Genomic DNA, 15,220 nt, shown 5'->3' with positions numbered 1-15,220 from the left:
GGGCGTCCAGCAAGCAGGTTCCTCGGGGCGTTTCTGCGGCTCAGCTGCAGGCTCGCCCTCTCCCTTTCCCCGTCAGCCGACATTGGTGACCTCCTGGAGCAGTTGGTGGAGGAGATCACAGGCTCCTTGTCAGGCCCGGCCAAGGACTTCTACCAGCGGGAATTTGACTTCTTTAACAAGATCACCAACGTGTCGGCCATCATCAAGTAAGCAGCACCCCTGCCCGTCCCGCGAGGGGGGTTGCCTGGGTGGTGCGAGTGAATGGCTGGGTGGCAATCTCTGCCCTCCTGACGGTGTAGCAGCACACACAGCCATTGAGCTTCATAAACATCCTAGTCGCGTTCCAGATACTGTCCCCCAGCCCGAGGCCACTCTGCTCTCTCCTAGTTCAGAAGAGCCTAGTTAGGAAAACCAGACTCCTCCACGCGCCCACTGTTAAATGGCAGGAACTCTGCTCCTAGAGGCACTGAGCCTGGAGGGCCTGCAGAAGGAGCTAGAGCTAGGATGTACACGAGAGGGTGGTCAGACGGGGGGTCCTGGCACCCCCAGAAGTCCCACAGGCCAGTTCCCACAGAAGACACAGCATTTCTGTCTTTTCCACAGGCCCTACCCTAAAGGCGATGAGAGGAAGAAGGCTTGTCTCTCAGCTCTGTCTGAAGTGAAAGTACAGCCTGGTAAGCCGGAGGCTGAGGAGATAGGCCGCCTCCTGCAGGGACCGGGGCACTGCCCTCCCCGAGGAGTGTGGGCAGGGACGAGGGGGCATGACACCAGCAGTGGGGCTGGCCTCCAGCCTGGGCCCTGGCTGCCCCCAGTGCCCTCCCAGAGTCTGCCCCTGAGTTTTCTTTTCCTTGCTGCCTGCGGTTTCTCTAAAGACCAAGACACTGTCCTCAGCAGCTATTATTCTAGTGAACTCCAGTGTCAGCCACACAGACAGCGGGAATGGGCCTGGAATGGGGGCATCAGAGGTGTGTGAGGATCTGTCGGGATGAGGGTGCCCACATTCCCTAGGAAGCTGCTCCCTGTGCCTGAAGCTGTTGTCATGCAGAATTTGAGTCCAGTGCGGTCAAACCTGGGCTTTCTCAAGTCAAGGTGCAAATCCAGGCTTTACTTCAGAGCTTTCCATTTTTTATTTTTTTATTTTTTTATTTTTTTAAATATATTTTATTTATTTTTTTTACAGAGAGGAAGAGAGAGAGATAGAGAGCTAGAAACATCAAAAGAGAAACATCAACCAGCTGCCTTTTGCACACCCCCGACTGGGGATGTGCCCTCAACCAAGGTACATGCCCCTGACCGGAATCGAACCTGGGACCTTTCAGTCCACGCTCTACCACTGAGCCAAACCGGTTTCGGCTCATTTTTTTTTTTTTTTTTTTTTTTTTTTTTTTTTTTTCAGAGAGGAAGTGAGAGGGGGGAGAGAGAAACATCAGTGATGAGAGAGAATCATTGATCAGCCGCCTCCTGCATGCTACCCACTGGGGATTGAGCCCACAACCCAGGCCTGTTCCCTGACTAGGAATCAAAATGTGACCCCGTGGTTCATAGATCGATGCTCAATCACGGAGCCACAGCTCTCCATTTTAACCATTGGTCTAGATTTATTTTATCAAAACCCGAGCGTCCTATGCAAATGTTCCCACCAGCTGCCCTCGGCAAGGTTGCCCGTATGGGTCTCAGTTTTGCTCTTTCCTTGGCTTGTTCTGTTGAGCTCCTGCCCTCCTCAGACACACAACAGCTCAGCTTCTCAAGTCCACAGGGGCCTCCGTTTGCCTCATCAGTGAGCCCCCTGCTCCCCACAGACCATGCTGCTGGGGCTTTTCCCGGAGGCACTGGGGAGCCAGTGGGGCTCTAGAGCAGAGGAGTAGGGATGGCATCTGTGAGGGTAGAGCCAGCAGGTGAAGGGTGAGAGGGAGGGGCGGGACCTTGTGGTCCTGGTTTGCCCCTCATCCCCCGGCAGGACAGCCCATCTGCAGCCCACAGCTAGGCCTCACTCTCCCCGAGAGGCTCCCCAGTCTTTCCTGTCCCAGGGCCCCTCCCGAAGCCCGCCTCCCGGAGCTCTCCCACCGCCCAGGGGCGCAGGGAGCACACTCCCCAGGGCACCTGCCCGTTCCCGGCCAGCAGCAGGGTTTCTCTTGTCCTCCTGCGTGACGTGTGTGCTGAGGGGAGCTGCTGGTAGGGGGTGAGTCCGAGAACTTGAGGTGAGCAGAGCGAGCAGAAAGCTCCTGCGTGGGTCCTCTGAGAGCGGCCCCGCGCCAGCATGGGCAGCACACACTCCCTGCCTGTCAGCTGCATATTTAACCAAGGTGCCACGTGGCCAGCACGGGGAGAAGACAGGCTGAGGGCCGAGGGCGTCCTCCTGGAGAAGCGGCTCCCGGAAGGGGTGGCGGCTCTGTTAGACATCAGGAAGGACGGAGAGAGCACGGAGCCGGAGGACAGGCCGCTCGTGGCCTTGGAACGAGCGTTACCAGTGCCCAGAGGAGCACCGGAGGCCCCGGGCGCCGGCCCGTCTGCAGGGCGGACTGTGCGCGGAGAGCTCTGGGTGGCAGTGGGCCGTGTCCTCGCCGTTGCCACGCTCGGGCGCCCTGTGATTTCTCCCCTCTCCCTGCAGGCTGCTACCTGCCCAGCAACCCCGAGGCCATCGTACTGGACATCGACTACAAGTCGGGGACACCCATGCAGAGGTGAAGGCCGCCTCCCTCAGCCGCCCCTGCCCGGGCTCCCGTCGGCTGTGTCACTGAGCACTTCTCTCTGTGTGTTGCAGCGCCGCCAAAGCTCCATACCTGGCTAAGTTTAAGGTGAAACGATGCGGAGTCAGTGAACTTGAAAAAGAAGGTCAGTGGAGAATTTCTGTATTCTGGGATCCAAGTATTTCCCCTTTCTAATCTACTTTCTTAAAAAAAAAAAAACATTTTTTGTTAATATATTTTTATTGCCGCCCCTAAGGGGGAGGGAGAGAGAGAGAAACCGAGCGCCTATCTCCTGCACACCCCCTCCTGGAGATCCAGCCAGTAGCCCAGACTTGTGCCCTGACAGGGAATTGAACTGGTGACCTCTTGGTGCCTGGGTCGATATGCGAACACTGAACCACACCAGCCGAGCTAATGCCACTTCCGTTAGCATGTTTAGTTTGTTACCAGCGCTCCATGAGAGAGAGTGGTTGTCCATCCATTCATAGTGTGGCCTTGTTATTTGGGGGTGGCACAGAGCTCAGGTGCAGTGACGGAGACCCCGAAAGGTTAGCCCCAAAGTCAGTCCAAGAGATCGCTTCTTGAGACAAAGCAGCCAAGACTTTGAGAGGCGTACTCCTCTGCTCAGGCTGCCATCCTTGTAGCTGCATCCCTCCAACCTGTGCCCTGTCCCCACCTGGCCGTCTCCCTGTGTGCCCCATCCGAATCCCCCTCTTCCGATAAAGCGTCCGCGTAATTGTGGCCTCATTCGCTCGTTCACATGTGCAAAGACCCTTCTTCCAAATAAGTCACGTTCTGTGGTTTCTGGTGGGCTGAATGTGGAGGGGATAATAGTCAACCCAGTGCAGGGGGTGTGGCCCCAGCCAGTGCAGACACGTGGGTTTCCCGGCCTGACCTCAACCCTGGCCACCAAGTCCTCCCAGGCACCAGGGTCCAGACACACACCCTTCCCCATCTCAGTGCCCACCACTGACCCGAGGCACACTGCAGCCTCACTTCTCATGAAAAGCAGCTCTGTCCTCAGTCCCATTAAGTGTAAATGTTTCTAGGAAAAGCCCCCCGGCCCGATGACTCCCCTGGCACCCCCTGACGTTTGCTGGGCTCTCACCGTGCCCAGGGTTTTGCGTTCACTCACAATCCACGGTTCCCAGGCTCCTTCCGGGCACATGAGCAGGGTGTGCCCTGGCCCCTTCGGAGGGCCTCTCGCTGCCTCGGCTCACCGGCAGCCTCTGCACCCACCACACAGGTCTGCGGTGCTGCTCCGACGCCGAGGACCAGGGCAGCGCGCAGGAGGCCGACGGCCAGAAGATCTCCTGGCAGGCGGCCATCTTCAAAGTGGGAGATGACTGCCGACAGGTACGGCCAGGCCCGGTCAGTCAGAGCTTACACGCACAAGGCAAGTCTGGCTCTGTGGGGCCCGGTGCTGCAGAGTAAGTCAGGGCCTTCTCCACCCGGGCCCTTCCAGGAACCCTCCTGCTCTGCACCCACTAGCTGCCGAGAGGGAGCTGCCCTGAGGTTGGGTGCCTCTTACTCTCACCCCCCCACCAGGCAGTGGTGCTCAGCCCAGGGCCTGGTGGTCAGTGAGGCCAGGCCCCGCAGCCTTCATCCCTCTCTCAGCGGGCAGGGGCCCCAAGAGTCACGTGAGCTGGAGGAGGCTGGCTCCCTACCCTGTGTCTCCTCGGTTCCCAGGACATGCTGGCCCTGCAGATCATCGACCTCTTCAAAAACATCTTCCAACTGGTCGGCCTGGACCTCTTTGTCTTCCCCTACCGAGTGGTGGCCACCGCCCCCGGGGTAAGTTCCCCGCAGGAGCCCGCCAGCTGCCAGTCAGGCCTTGGCCAAGCGCGGCCAGCTCACAGGCCTGGCACCTGGACTTCCTCCCTAGTGCGGGGTGATCGAGTGCATCCCCGACTGCACCTCTCGGGACCAGCTGGGCCGCCAGACGGACTTCGGCATGTACGACTACTTCACACGCCAGTACGGGGACGAGTCCACCTTGGCCTTCCAGCAGGTGACCGGCAGGACAGCTCCCAGCCTGGGCTTGTGTGTGCTCTCCGCCCTGCCCCTCAGGGGGACCCTGCTTCCCCGTCCCTGCCTGTCTGGTCCTCCTACATTTGGGGGTAAAGCCAGGGCACCCAGCAACCTTCCTGGGTATTTAAGAAACCCTCGAAATGGACTCCCCAGGAGAAAGCTAATTCACGGGCATGGGAAGGGCCTACCGCCCCTGCACCGAGGCCCTGGGCACGGAGCCGCCGGGAGGCACAGCCCCCATGGCCACCGTTAGCACCAGGCTCTCTCACGCAGGCGCGGTACAACTTCATCCGCAGCATGGCCGCCTACAGCCTCCTGCTGTTCCTGCTGCAGATCAAGGACAGGCACAACGGCAACATCATGCTGGACAAGAAGGGCCACATCATCCATATCGGTCAGCCCGCCCGGCGCCGCCCTCCTCCTCTCCTTTCCCCCTGGAGCACAGGAGGTGTAGGGGTGCTGGCACCCCCAGCTGGGAGGGTCAGGGTTCAAGTCCAGTTTTGAGAGCTGAGCTGTTGGGCACTGGGGGTGAGTAGACAGTGGGGCCATGGGGCGTGGAGAACTCTGAAGTTGGAAACCAGAGCCAAGCTCATTCGCCTCTGCTCGCTCCTCTCCGCCCCTAAGTAAACATGACCTGTGGCCACTCGTGGGGGATGGGCAGCTGGTGGCTCCCAGCCCTGGCTGAAGCATACCCCCTGTCTCCCTGGCATCTGATCCCCTCACAAATGGCTTCTTGGGGTTCTGCAGACTTTGGCTTCATGTTTGAAAGCTCGCCAGGCGGCAACCTTGGCTGGGAGCCGGACATCAAGCTGACAGATGAGATGGTGATGATCATGGGAGGCAAGATGGAGGCCACGCCTTTCAAGTGGTTCATGGAGATGTGTGTCCGCGGCTACCTGGCCGTGCGGTGAGTCCCGGGGAAGGGTGTGGACAGCCTGGCTCCAGTCCTGGCTGCCACTCAGCCAGCACAGCCAGACCCGAGAAGGTCCCTTTGTGGATGGAGGGCCCGAGGCTCAAAGAGCGCAAGGGGGCGCTGGAGGCCACCTGGTAGCCCAGCGCCTTGCTTCCCGTCGCCCCTCTCTGCCCGCCTGTGCCAGTGTTTCCTCCTGCCCGGGCGGCAGTGCAGCCACGTCCTACGCCTCCTGGGCCAGACTTCACTTGTCAGTGCCTGGAGGCACCCCACTCACCCAACCTGAGCACGGCCACCCAGGATGCATGCCGAGACTCACTGTCCTGGTGTCAGTGTCATGTGGCCAAGGCCCCGCAGCCGTGTGTGTGACACTTGGCCTCCAACCCAGAGTCTGTCAGAGCTACGTCACACCCCCTGGTGCACACCCTCTAGCCCTGCACTGCCTCCCGGGGCACAGAAGCCACGACTGGGGTCTCGGGCGGGGGGACCAGAGCACCACTGCTCGGTCTGCTCGGGGACGGTGAGCCCAGCCTGGGGGCTGCAGGGCCTGCCCTGGAGAGACGTGAAAGGTGGCAGAGGGGGCAGGAGATGGCCAGGCCACAGGACTGAGCAGGCCACCCCTCTCACCGGCCTCTGTCCCCTCCCTCCCTGCCTCTCCCCAGGCCCTACATGGACGCCGTCGTCTCTCTGGTCACCCTCATGTTGGACACGGGCCTGCCCTGTTTTCGTGGTCAGACAATCAAGCTCTTGAAGTAGGTCCTGGGTGGACACAGAGGCCATTTGGGGGGGCTCTTCCCCCCAAGATGGGGTCCTCTTGAGAGGGGTAACTGATTCCTATCGAGGCTGAGTGCTCTTGGAACCCCAGAGCAGACAGGGTTCCGGGGCGAGGCAGTCAGAAGGATGCAGCGCCATCCCAGACTGCCGGCTGCAGGGGCGTGGCCTGTGCTGGTCCTGCCTCAGCCAGGGGCCCCTTAGCCCTGGAGGTGCTGGGGGAGGGAACAGCCTCTAGGCCAGCTGGGAACAGTGCTCCCTCAGGAGGGAGCATGGCCCGGGCCTGACCTGTGCGGACAATCCCTAGAGGTGCCTGTGGGGAGGGCAGCCCTGACACAGCCTCTCTGCAGGCACAGGTTCAGCCCCAACATGACTGAGCGAGAGGCTGCGAATTTCATCATGAAGGTCATTCAGAGCTGCTTCCTCAGTAACAGGCGAGTCATCCCCCTCTCCCCCCTCCCCTGCGTCGCCCCCCACACCTCGGTGCTCTCCGGGCACCTGCTGGGACTGGGCCTGGGCCAGGGGACAAGGAAGCTCGTTCTGGGAGCCTGCCCCGAACCCCCTGAAGTGAGCGCTCAGGGCTGCGGGGTGCTGAGGGACACCCAGCAGAGCCTGACGGCCAGAAACCACGCCCACCTGAGGCTGAGCCTGAGGCCAAGGGAGCCGCGGTGGGAAAGGTCCTTGTGGGGGGCGTGCAGGCCCGGCAGGACCGGGGGAGAAGCAGCAGCAGCAGGAGGGTGGGGATGGCCACTCAGCATCGCCGTGAGAAACGGGAGCTCTCACCACTTGGCTCTCACGGCCACGGCTACTGGTGAGAAGAGGTGGGTCAGGACTCTGGGCAGAGTCTGCTGGAACCTGAGAACTGGTGCCCAGTGGGTCCTAACAAGAGCGGGACGGGTCAGGTGGGCACTGGCTGGGCTGACAGCACAGGAGCAGCGCCATGTGGTCCTGACGGGGGAGGTGGCTCCAGGTGGGGTGGGGAATGACATCCGAGTCAGCAGGAGAGGTTTGGAAGGCAATACAAGGAAATACTTCCGGTGCTGGTTTTGCTGGTGAAACGAGGCACGTGGCTGAGCCCAGTATCACTCATTTGGGTGCCACACACCAGGAAAGGTCTAGAGTGGCACCTGCACAGGCGGGGGCAGCTCCTGTAGACGGACCTCTGGGGTCAGGGGCAGGCATCTGGCTGAGGAGGGGCCATCCACTGGAGCCCGCATTTGGGGCCCATTGAGCGAGAGGTGGCCTCCGAGGCCGAGCAGGAGATGGGCGCACCGCGTGGCTCTTGCGGCCGTGGCTGTTGGTGAAGAAGGAGGGCCCGGGTGCGGGAGCGGCTGGCAGGAGGCCAGAGGGTCTGCAGTCTTAACATGTGTTCGTCCAGGGAGGAGTGGGAGGGACTCTGAAGGGCAGCTGTTAGGGTGAAGGACATGGAGGGCTCAGGGCCCCGTCCAGCCTCCTCTCTCTCTCCTGCTCCCCCCCCAGGAGCCGGACCTACGACATGATCCAGTACTATCAGAATGACATCCCCTACTGAGGGCGCCGACGGAGCACCAGCTGCTGCGGGCCCCCCGAGCCCCTCGCAATCACGGAGCCCCGCCAGCCCTCCGTTGCCCCAGCGCGTACAAGGTCAAAGGGGGTGAACTGCCAGGAGCCCTGTCATTTCATCCAGTGGAGTTATTTTTATAGGACAAAGCACACCCTGCAGAGCCCGGCCACCGCTCCTTCCCCCGGCGCGGACCACGTGGCGAGACCAAAACGACAATCACGGGTGGCTCTGCCTCTGCACGGGCGGAACTCTGTTTGCACTGAACACATTCCCTACCTGTCGTCTTTCATAGGTACATGAAGTATTTTCTTGTGTATGAAAATTATATCCTACTTCCTATTTAACCAATGTGAAGGAAATAAAACCAACAGACGTGCTGTTTGAACCGAGGATCAGGTTCCTTGTTTGGTCCCAGGGGCACACACTCAGCTGAAAAGGGATTCCTGGAGGTGCAGGGAGAGAAGGACAGGGTTTCCTCAGGAACGAGGTGAGGGCCAGCCAGCGGTGCAGCCCGCACCCACAGGCCTTCCAGGGCCCCTCCCCGCTAGGGCTGCCACCCAAAGGTGACTCCCCCATGCAGATGTTCCGAAAGGAGCTGCATTCTCCCAGGCTGCTCCCCTCGGGGTCCTGTGGACGCCACTGGCAGTCCTGGCCGGTCCTGCCCACGTCACTCCTCGGCGCAGGCATCGCTCAGTGTCCTGCTTTGTTCTAGTCTCTTCCCACTTTCCTGTAGTTCATGTTCAAGCGCTCCTTTCTGGAACTCCAAACCTTTGTGGCACTAGCTCCTGGCAGCAGCCATCTGCCCCCCTCACTATGACCCTCTCATTAGTTTAAGCAGGTAAGAAGTCAAGACCTGAGACAAAACAAGACACGGGACATATAGAAATAAGTCACTAAAATTAAAAATGCAACCTATTGGTTAAATAGCAGATGAGAGCCCCTCACTGGTCTGGCTCAGTAGATAGAGCGTCAGCCTGCGGACTGAAAGGTCCCAGGTTCGATTCTGGTCAAGGGCATGTACCTTGGTGGTAGGCACATCCCGAGTAGGTGTGCAGGAGGCAGCTGATCGATGTTTCTCATCAATGTTCCTAACTCTCTATCCCTCTCTTCCTCTTTGTAAAAAATAAATAAAATATATATATATTTAAAAATAGCAGGTGAGCCAAAACCGGTTTGGCTCAGTGGATAGAGCGTGAGCCTTAAGGGTCCCAGGTTTGATTCCAGTCTTAAGGGCATGTATCTCGGTTACGGGCACATCCCCAGTAGGGGGTGTGCAGGAGGCAGCTGATCAATGTTTCTCTCTCATCGATATTTCTAACTACCTTTCTCTCTGTAAAAAAATAAAATAAAATATATTTTTTTAAAATGCCAGCAGTAGTTAAGGTTGGAAAAGAGAATTTTATTGGCTTCACAGACAACACTAGTAAAATTGCCTATAGATCCCCAAGGAGTGTACAGAAAAGACCCAAGAACGGAAGTCCAGCAATATCACAGGGAATAGACTAACGTCAGCTGTGGTGCTCGCCTCCGCCTTCTGTGCTCGCACACCCGCCCCCCTGCGGTTCGCTGGGCTGGTCCAGGGCCGCAGGGGGCGCCAGCGTAGTGCGGTGAGGCTGGGCGGGGTGGCCGGGCGTTGGGGAGCGCAGCAGCCAGCCTCTCGCATCGCAGCCCGCCCGCAAGGGCCTGCCCGTTGCCCTGCGCAATGGGCTGGCGGGAAGCAGCTCGCTGCAGGCAGATACGCAGCCCGGAGCAGGAGCAGGCGGAAGCCGCAGGGGAGTGAGCTGGCAGCTTGCAGCGCCAGCTGGACCGGGAGAGGAAGAGGAGGGAGCCCCCCGGAGCCAAGGTCGCTTCTCTGCACAGACGCATCCAGCTGGTAGAAGAGTTGGATCAAGCCCGAGCGCGTCTGGCAACAAACAGCTTTGCAGAAACTGGAGGAAGCTGCTGAGAAGGCAGCCGATGTGAGCGAGAGAGGAATGAAAGTCATGGAAAGTCGAGCCCAAAAAGGAGGAGGAGAAAATGGAAATTCAGGAGATCCAACTGAAAGAGGCCGAGCGCATGGCTAAAGATGCCGACCGCCAGCAGAAAGGTGGCCCGTTAGCTGGTCATCACAGAGAGCGGCCGGGACGTGCAGAGGAGCGGGCGGAGCTCTCAGAAGGCCACGTTCAACAGCTGGAAGAACAATAAGTCCTCTCAGAAGGAAAACAAATACGAGGAGATCAAGGTCCTTTTTTAAAAATATATATATTTTATTGATTTTTCACAGAGAGGAAGGGAGAGGGATAGAGAGTTAGAAATATCGATGGAAGAGAAATATCCATCAGCTGCCTCCTGCACACCCCCCACTGGGGATGTGCCTGCAACCAAGGTCCGTGCCCTTGACAGGGGCACCGAAGGGGGTTCTAACCCCCACCCGCAGCCGGGGTTGCAAACCCCCACCCGCGGGGGGTGGAGGAAACAGAGGAGGAAACAGACCGCCACAGACACCAACCCTCCTTGCAGGAGGTAAGGAGATACAGACCATCGTCCTGCGGGCTCCCGCGCCGCAGCCGGCGTCCTTAGGAAAGCGTCTTCCCGAGGGGCCGCCGTAGCCCCTGGGAGCGAGCGAGCGAGCGAGCGAGCGCCGAGAGGGGGCGCCCTGCCCAAGCTGGAGGCCGGGCCCGGGGAGCCCCGGGTGCCGCGGGGCGCCCAACGGCCTCTCTAGCCGCAAGGTCCGCCTGGAAGGCCCTGCCCAGAGGACGAGGTGCCAGAGCCGGCGCCGGGCCGAGGAGCGCACGGCCCGCCCCCAGGAGCCTCCCCAGGGCTCCCCCAGGAGCCTCCCAGGGCTCCCCCAGGAGCCTCCCCAGGGCTCCCCCAGGAGCCTCCCCAGGGCCCCCCAGACGCCCCAAAACCACTCGGAGACGGGTGAGGTGACCAAGGCCGACGTGTTGGGTCCTAGGCGGGCAGCAGCCCGCGCGCGCGCAGCTCGAGCAGCGGCGACAGCGTGTAGCGCAGGCGGCGGAAGGCGACGTCCGAGCCCAGGCGCGGCAGCAGGCGGCGCAGGGCCGCGGGGTTGACCAGCACCAGGTAGAGCAGCGGCAGCGCCAGGACGCCGAGCGGGACCAGCAGCAGCACCTGCAGCGCGCTCAGCGCCCACAGCCTGCGGACCGGCGGCCGCGTGAGGGACCAGCCGCCGCGGCCTCCGGGTCCCGGCGCGCGCGCGCCCACCCGCCCCGCGCGCCTCACCTGGCGCCCATGGTGCCCGCACCGCCGAACAGGCGCTTCTTCTGCGGAAACAGGAGCGGCGTCCAGCTCTACGCGCGCCGCGGGGGAGCGGAAGGTACCTCACAGGAGGTGGGGGGACGGGAATCGCGGGCTCACAGGAGTGGGGGTCCCCGTGGGGGCGGGTTTGTCAATAAGCGGGCCCCGTGGGGAGGCGGGCCCGTGGGGAGGCGGGCCCCGTGGGGAGGCGGGCCCCGTGGGGAGGCGGCCCCGCAGGTGTGGGTATCCCGGTGGGTGCGGGTATCCCGGAGGGGGGGGGGCGGTCCCTGCCCTCCCGCCCGGACGCAGGCTCACACACTCGGCCTTGGCCACCTCCTCCATGAGGGAGCCCGCGCAGTCCGGCCCGCGGCGCGGCTGGGCGTTGAAGCTGCGGGACAGGCGGGAGGTGGGCGATGTGCCGGCCTCAGGCCCCCCACACCCACAGGGGACCCCTTACAGCTCCTTGCTGGCTCGCGAGGCATCCAGCGCTGCCGCCGCCTCCATCACCTTCCCCTGCAGCTCCTGGGGGAGACGGGAGGCAGGTCTCAGGACGGAGGGCGGCGTCGGTGGAGGCGGGGATCGGACCGGGGGCGGGGCCGGAGGCGGGGCCGGGGTGGGGACCAGGGCGGGGCGGGGCCGGGCCGGGGGCGGGAGGGAGCGGGGCTGGAGGCGGGAGGCGGGGCCGGTCCGGGGGCGGGGAGGGGGACGGAAGCGGGGACAGGGCCGGAGGCGGGGCCTGAGGCGGGGACCGGGCTTGAGGCGGGGACCCGGCATGAGGCGGGGCCTGAGGCGGGGACGGGGCCTGAGGCGGGGCCTGAGGCAGGGACCGGGCCTGAGGCGGGGCCTGAGGCAGGGACCGGGCCTGAGGCGGGGCCTGAAGCGGGCCGAGGCTCTGCGGGAGGCGGAGAGAAGGCTGCGGTGGAGGCGGAGGCTGGCGGCTCTTAGGACCTAGGGTGAGGGAAGGGGGCACCTGCAGGACTCCGCTCTGCTCCTGGAAGCTGGCCCACGCCTCCTCGGTCCGCTGTGCGCCCTGGGATCCGAGGAGCCTCGATTAGATGGGGGGTGAAGGGGGCGCGGAGTCGGGAACACCCCCCTCTGCACTTTCCGGCACCAGCCCAGCCTCCGCCTGCACACCGGCCGTCCTCCCCTTCAGACCCCGACTCCGCGCCCACCTGCCGCAGGCCCTCCGCCTGCACGGCCTGCTTGGCCTCCAGCAACTCCAGTTGTTTCTTCCATTGAATACAAGACAGTCAGGAGCCGCCGCCCGGCATCCGGCCGCGCCTCAGGGCCGAGTCCCCGGTCCCCAGGACCCCCCAGCGCCCCCCGCGCCCGCTCCCTCGTGGCCATGGCCCCGCCACGCCGCCCTCCAGCCCGCAGGGCCGCCCCGCACCTGCAGCGCTAACAGCTGGGTCTCGAGCTGCTGCTCCTGGTGCTGCAGGCTCTGCTGCTCGCCTCCGTAGTAAAACAGCTGCGGGGGGGCTCTGTGAGGGGGGCTCGAGGCTGGGGGCGGGTGGGGGAGGAACACCCCGGGCGGCGGGGATGGGGCTGAAAGGGAGCAGGAACTAGAGCGGGACTTTGGGGGAAACAAGAAACGGCATCTCCTGCAGGTACCTGACTTGACAGCTCTTCCCACTGCTCCTGCAGCTGCCGGTTGTGCCGCTCCTGCGGAGATGGAGGAGATGGCAGCCTCTCTGAAGTCCTGCCCTCCCCGCGGCCCCGCCCCACACCCGGCCCGGCCCCTCCACGGGCACCGCCCCCCGCAGGCACTGCCCCTCTGGGCCCCGGGCCGCACCAGGTCCCGCTTGCGCTGCTCCGCAGCCTCCAGCAGGCCGCGCGCCCGCTCCGCACGCTCCCGCGCCGCCTCGCGCGCCTCCCCGCCCAGGGTGCCCGCCGCCTGGCTCTGCCTCCGCTGCAGGCTGCGGGGGAGACGGACGGTGCTGGCGCTCAGGCTCCGCGGCACCGGGGGCCCGGCCGTTGGTGGGGCCGACGAAGCCCACGTCCCGATCGCCATGCGCCGCGCGCCCGACTCCATCCTCCCCTTCGTGGATCCCCTGAGTAGAGCTCCCCGGTCCCGACGGCCTAGCGCAGAGGTTCGGGCCGGACAGGCCAGGATAACGGATGGGTAGGCCGGACCGACGGTCGCACACCCGCCGCGGGGACCGGGGCCGCACCCGCGCTCGCGCTCGCGCAGGTCCTGCAGGCGGCCGGTGAGGCTCTCGCTCTCCGCCTCGAGCCCGCGCACCAGCTCCTCCAGCTCCTGTTTCCTCAGGCGCCCGTCGCGGTTGTCCTTCTGCAGCTGCAGCAGCAGCTCCTGCGTCTCGGCCATGGCTCCCCGAGCTCCGCCCGCCGCCGCCGCCGCTGCCGCCTGTCTCTCGGGGACCAGGAGCCCGCGCGCGTCACAATGGGCGGCAGGAGGTGCCCAGACGCAGGTCCCTTTGGGGAGGAAGATTCCCATAGTCTTTCCCTCATCTCTCGGGCCAACTAGGGCATACACCCATTCCTAAGGCAGCCATCAGTAAATGTGGTACAGCCTTAGACCCCGTGCCTCAGTTTCTCTATCTGTAACGTGGGGGCTATGACTAGGTTCTCCCTCATGAGGTTGAGGGAATCAATGAGGTCACATGGGTAGGGCTCTGAGCACTAAGCCCAACACCACCGAGGCCTGAGCCAGCCCCGGCACTAAGACTCCCGATGGTAGCTGCTGAGCTCTGCAAAGTGGCTGGTGCACTCTGTAAACACCCATTAGTAATGTTACACTGACTATAGATTGAAATATTTTTAATATATTTGATCCACTTAAAAGTCACGTTTTCTTTTTCGTTTTCCTGTGGCTGTTGGAGAATATAAGCTGACGCGGTTGGGTCTGTCAGTCCTGTTGGAGGGCACAGTGCCCCCATGCCCTGTGGTCACTTCTCTCTCAGCCTGAATGGTTCCCCTAACTGCGTAGTGTCCACAAGACCCCCACCACCCACACTGGGCGAGCATCATGGGAAAACCGAGGTCCAGCGAGGACAGTGGCAGGCCTGGGGCCCTGTCCCCGCTCAGTCCAAGGGAGAAGCTGGAAATAGTGTCTAGCCATAATGAGCCATGACACTGGCTTTCCTGTAGCTGAGGGTGAGCTGATGGGTGCTCTGGGCATGCCCACAGGGCAGGGGTGTCCCTCGGGGCAGTCCAACCTCTCCCACCCGCCCCCACACTCCTGTCTGGATAAGGAAAGCCTCCTCAGGGTGAGGCCAGGAGCTAATTAAGTTGTTCTGGAAACCCAAGCTGCTTCCCCTCAGTGGCCTGGAGGTAGGGGGGGGAGGGGGCATGGGCTGCAGTAGTCATGGAAACAAACCACCCTGACCTTGGTGCCTCGGAGCCCCGCCAGGGAGCAGCTGACTGGGGTCTGATTCCACCAGCAGCCCCGCCTTTGCATCCCCAATTCCCACCGGAAGCACCTGCCTGCCTCCCCAGTCAGCCTGTGTGGCCCAGGTCTGCCCTTTCTTCAGGACTCAGGTTCAAAGTCCCTCGGAGGGCCAGCCTCCTCCCCCAGTCTGGGTTAGGCACCGTCTTCTCCCTGGGTGGCCATGTTAGCCTCCCAGACATCCACTAGGCCAGTGGTAGGCAAACCGTGGCTCACAAGCCACGTGCAGCTCTTTGGCCCCTTTAAGTGTGGCTCTTCCACAAAATACCACACACAGCCTGGGAGAGTCTATTTTGAAGAAGTGGCGTTAGAAGTTTTAAAAATTTGGCTCTCAAAAGAAATTTCAATCGTTGTGCAGTTGATAGTTGGCTCTGTTGGTTAATGAGTTTGCCGACCACGGCCCTAAGCAATCCAGCTCATTGTATGTCTCGGTGCTTTTCATACACTGACCTGTACACACGGAACAGCCTTCCCTGGAAACATTGCTCGGGCATCACCTTCCCTGACCTTGATCGTGAGGTCCTACTTGACCCATTTCTGTCGTCCTCTGTTCAGTTAGAGTCCTGCTTGTTGTTGTTAATGCTCACCCAAGGGTATTTTTCCATTGATTTTTAGGGAGAGTGTTGGAGGGACAG

General features: G+C 62.1%; 2 protein-coding genes across 12 annotated transcripts in view; one reads left to right on the top strand and one right to left on the bottom strand.

The window, feature by feature from the left end:
- The window catches only part of PI4KA (phosphatidylinositol 4-kinase alpha), an 84,590-nt gene extending 76,263 nt beyond the window's left edge, over positions 1-8,327 (top strand). The window contains exons 44-55 of the mRNA XM_084867819.1: positions 77-206; positions 604-674; positions 2,609-2,681; positions 2,762-2,832; positions 3,934-4,043; positions 4,377-4,481; positions 4,573-4,698; positions 4,992-5,112; positions 5,466-5,625; positions 6,291-6,380; positions 6,750-6,833; positions 7,879-8,327. Coding sequence (XP_084723945.1) covers positions 77-206; positions 604-674; positions 2,609-2,681; positions 2,762-2,832; positions 3,934-4,043; positions 4,377-4,481; positions 4,573-4,698; positions 4,992-5,112; positions 5,466-5,625; positions 6,291-6,380; positions 6,750-6,833; positions 7,879-7,930 — 1,193 coding nt within the window. The 3' untranslated portion in view covers positions 7,931-8,327. The remainder of the gene's footprint in view (positions 1-76; positions 207-603; positions 675-2,608; positions 2,682-2,761; positions 2,833-3,933; positions 4,044-4,376; positions 4,482-4,572; positions 4,699-4,991; positions 5,113-5,465; positions 5,626-6,290; positions 6,381-6,749; positions 6,834-7,878) is intronic.
- A 1,034-nt stretch (positions 8,328-9,361) lies between these two features.
- TMEM191C (transmembrane protein 191C) lies at positions 9,362-13,916 on the bottom strand. 11 transcript variants are annotated; one of them, XM_084867840.1, is made up of 10 exons: positions 13,351-13,916; positions 12,972-13,095; positions 12,791-12,841; positions 12,570-12,647; positions 12,352-12,408; positions 12,150-12,209; positions 11,637-11,701; positions 11,495-11,567; positions 11,165-11,205; positions 9,362-11,078 (listed from the first exon to the last, which is right to left on the bottom strand). In XM_084867840.1, the coding sequence occupies exons 1-10, from the start codon at positions 13,632-13,634 to the stop codon at positions 10,874-10,876; spliced, it is 1,038 nt and encodes a 345-aa protein (XP_084723966.1). In that variant the 5' UTR covers positions 13,635-13,916; the 3' UTR covers positions 9,362-10,873. The 11 variants fall into 11 exon arrangements, with proteins under 11 accessions (XP_084723966.1, XP_084723964.1, XP_084723962.1 ...); XM_084867838.1 differs by having other exon boundaries at positions 12,972-13,916; XM_084867836.1 differs by having other exon boundaries at positions 11,495-11,515; positions 12,791-13,916.
- Positions 13,917-15,220: the final 1,304 nt, after the last annotated feature.

Source organism: Pipistrellus hanaki (genome assembly GCF_964339955.1).
Source record: "Pipistrellus hanaki genome assembly, chromosome: 19".
Taxonomy (NCBI): domain Eukaryota; kingdom Metazoa; phylum Chordata; class Mammalia; order Chiroptera; family Vespertilionidae; genus Pipistrellus; species Pipistrellus hanaki.
Note: the sequence above shows the minus strand (reverse complement) of the source record. Positions and strands in the feature narration are given on the sequence as shown.

What these genes read in the sequence shown, in the direction of transcription:
- TMEM191C (XM_084867830.1), bottom strand. Translation starts at nt 13,634, where the DNA reads ATGGGAATCTTCCTCCCCAAAGGGACCTGCGTCTGGGCACCTCCTGCC. An exon ending in TCGCGAGCCAGCAAGGAGCT is followed by an intron (nt 11,568 to 11,636) that starts GTAAGGGGTCCC and finishes CCTGTCCCGCAG; the next exon opens with CTTCAACGCCCAGCCGCGCC. An exon ending in AGGTGGCCAAGGCCGAGTGT is followed by an intron (nt 11,206 to 11,494) that starts GTGAGCCTGCGT and finishes CTGTTTCCGCAG; the next exon opens with AAGAAGCGCCTGTTCGGCGG.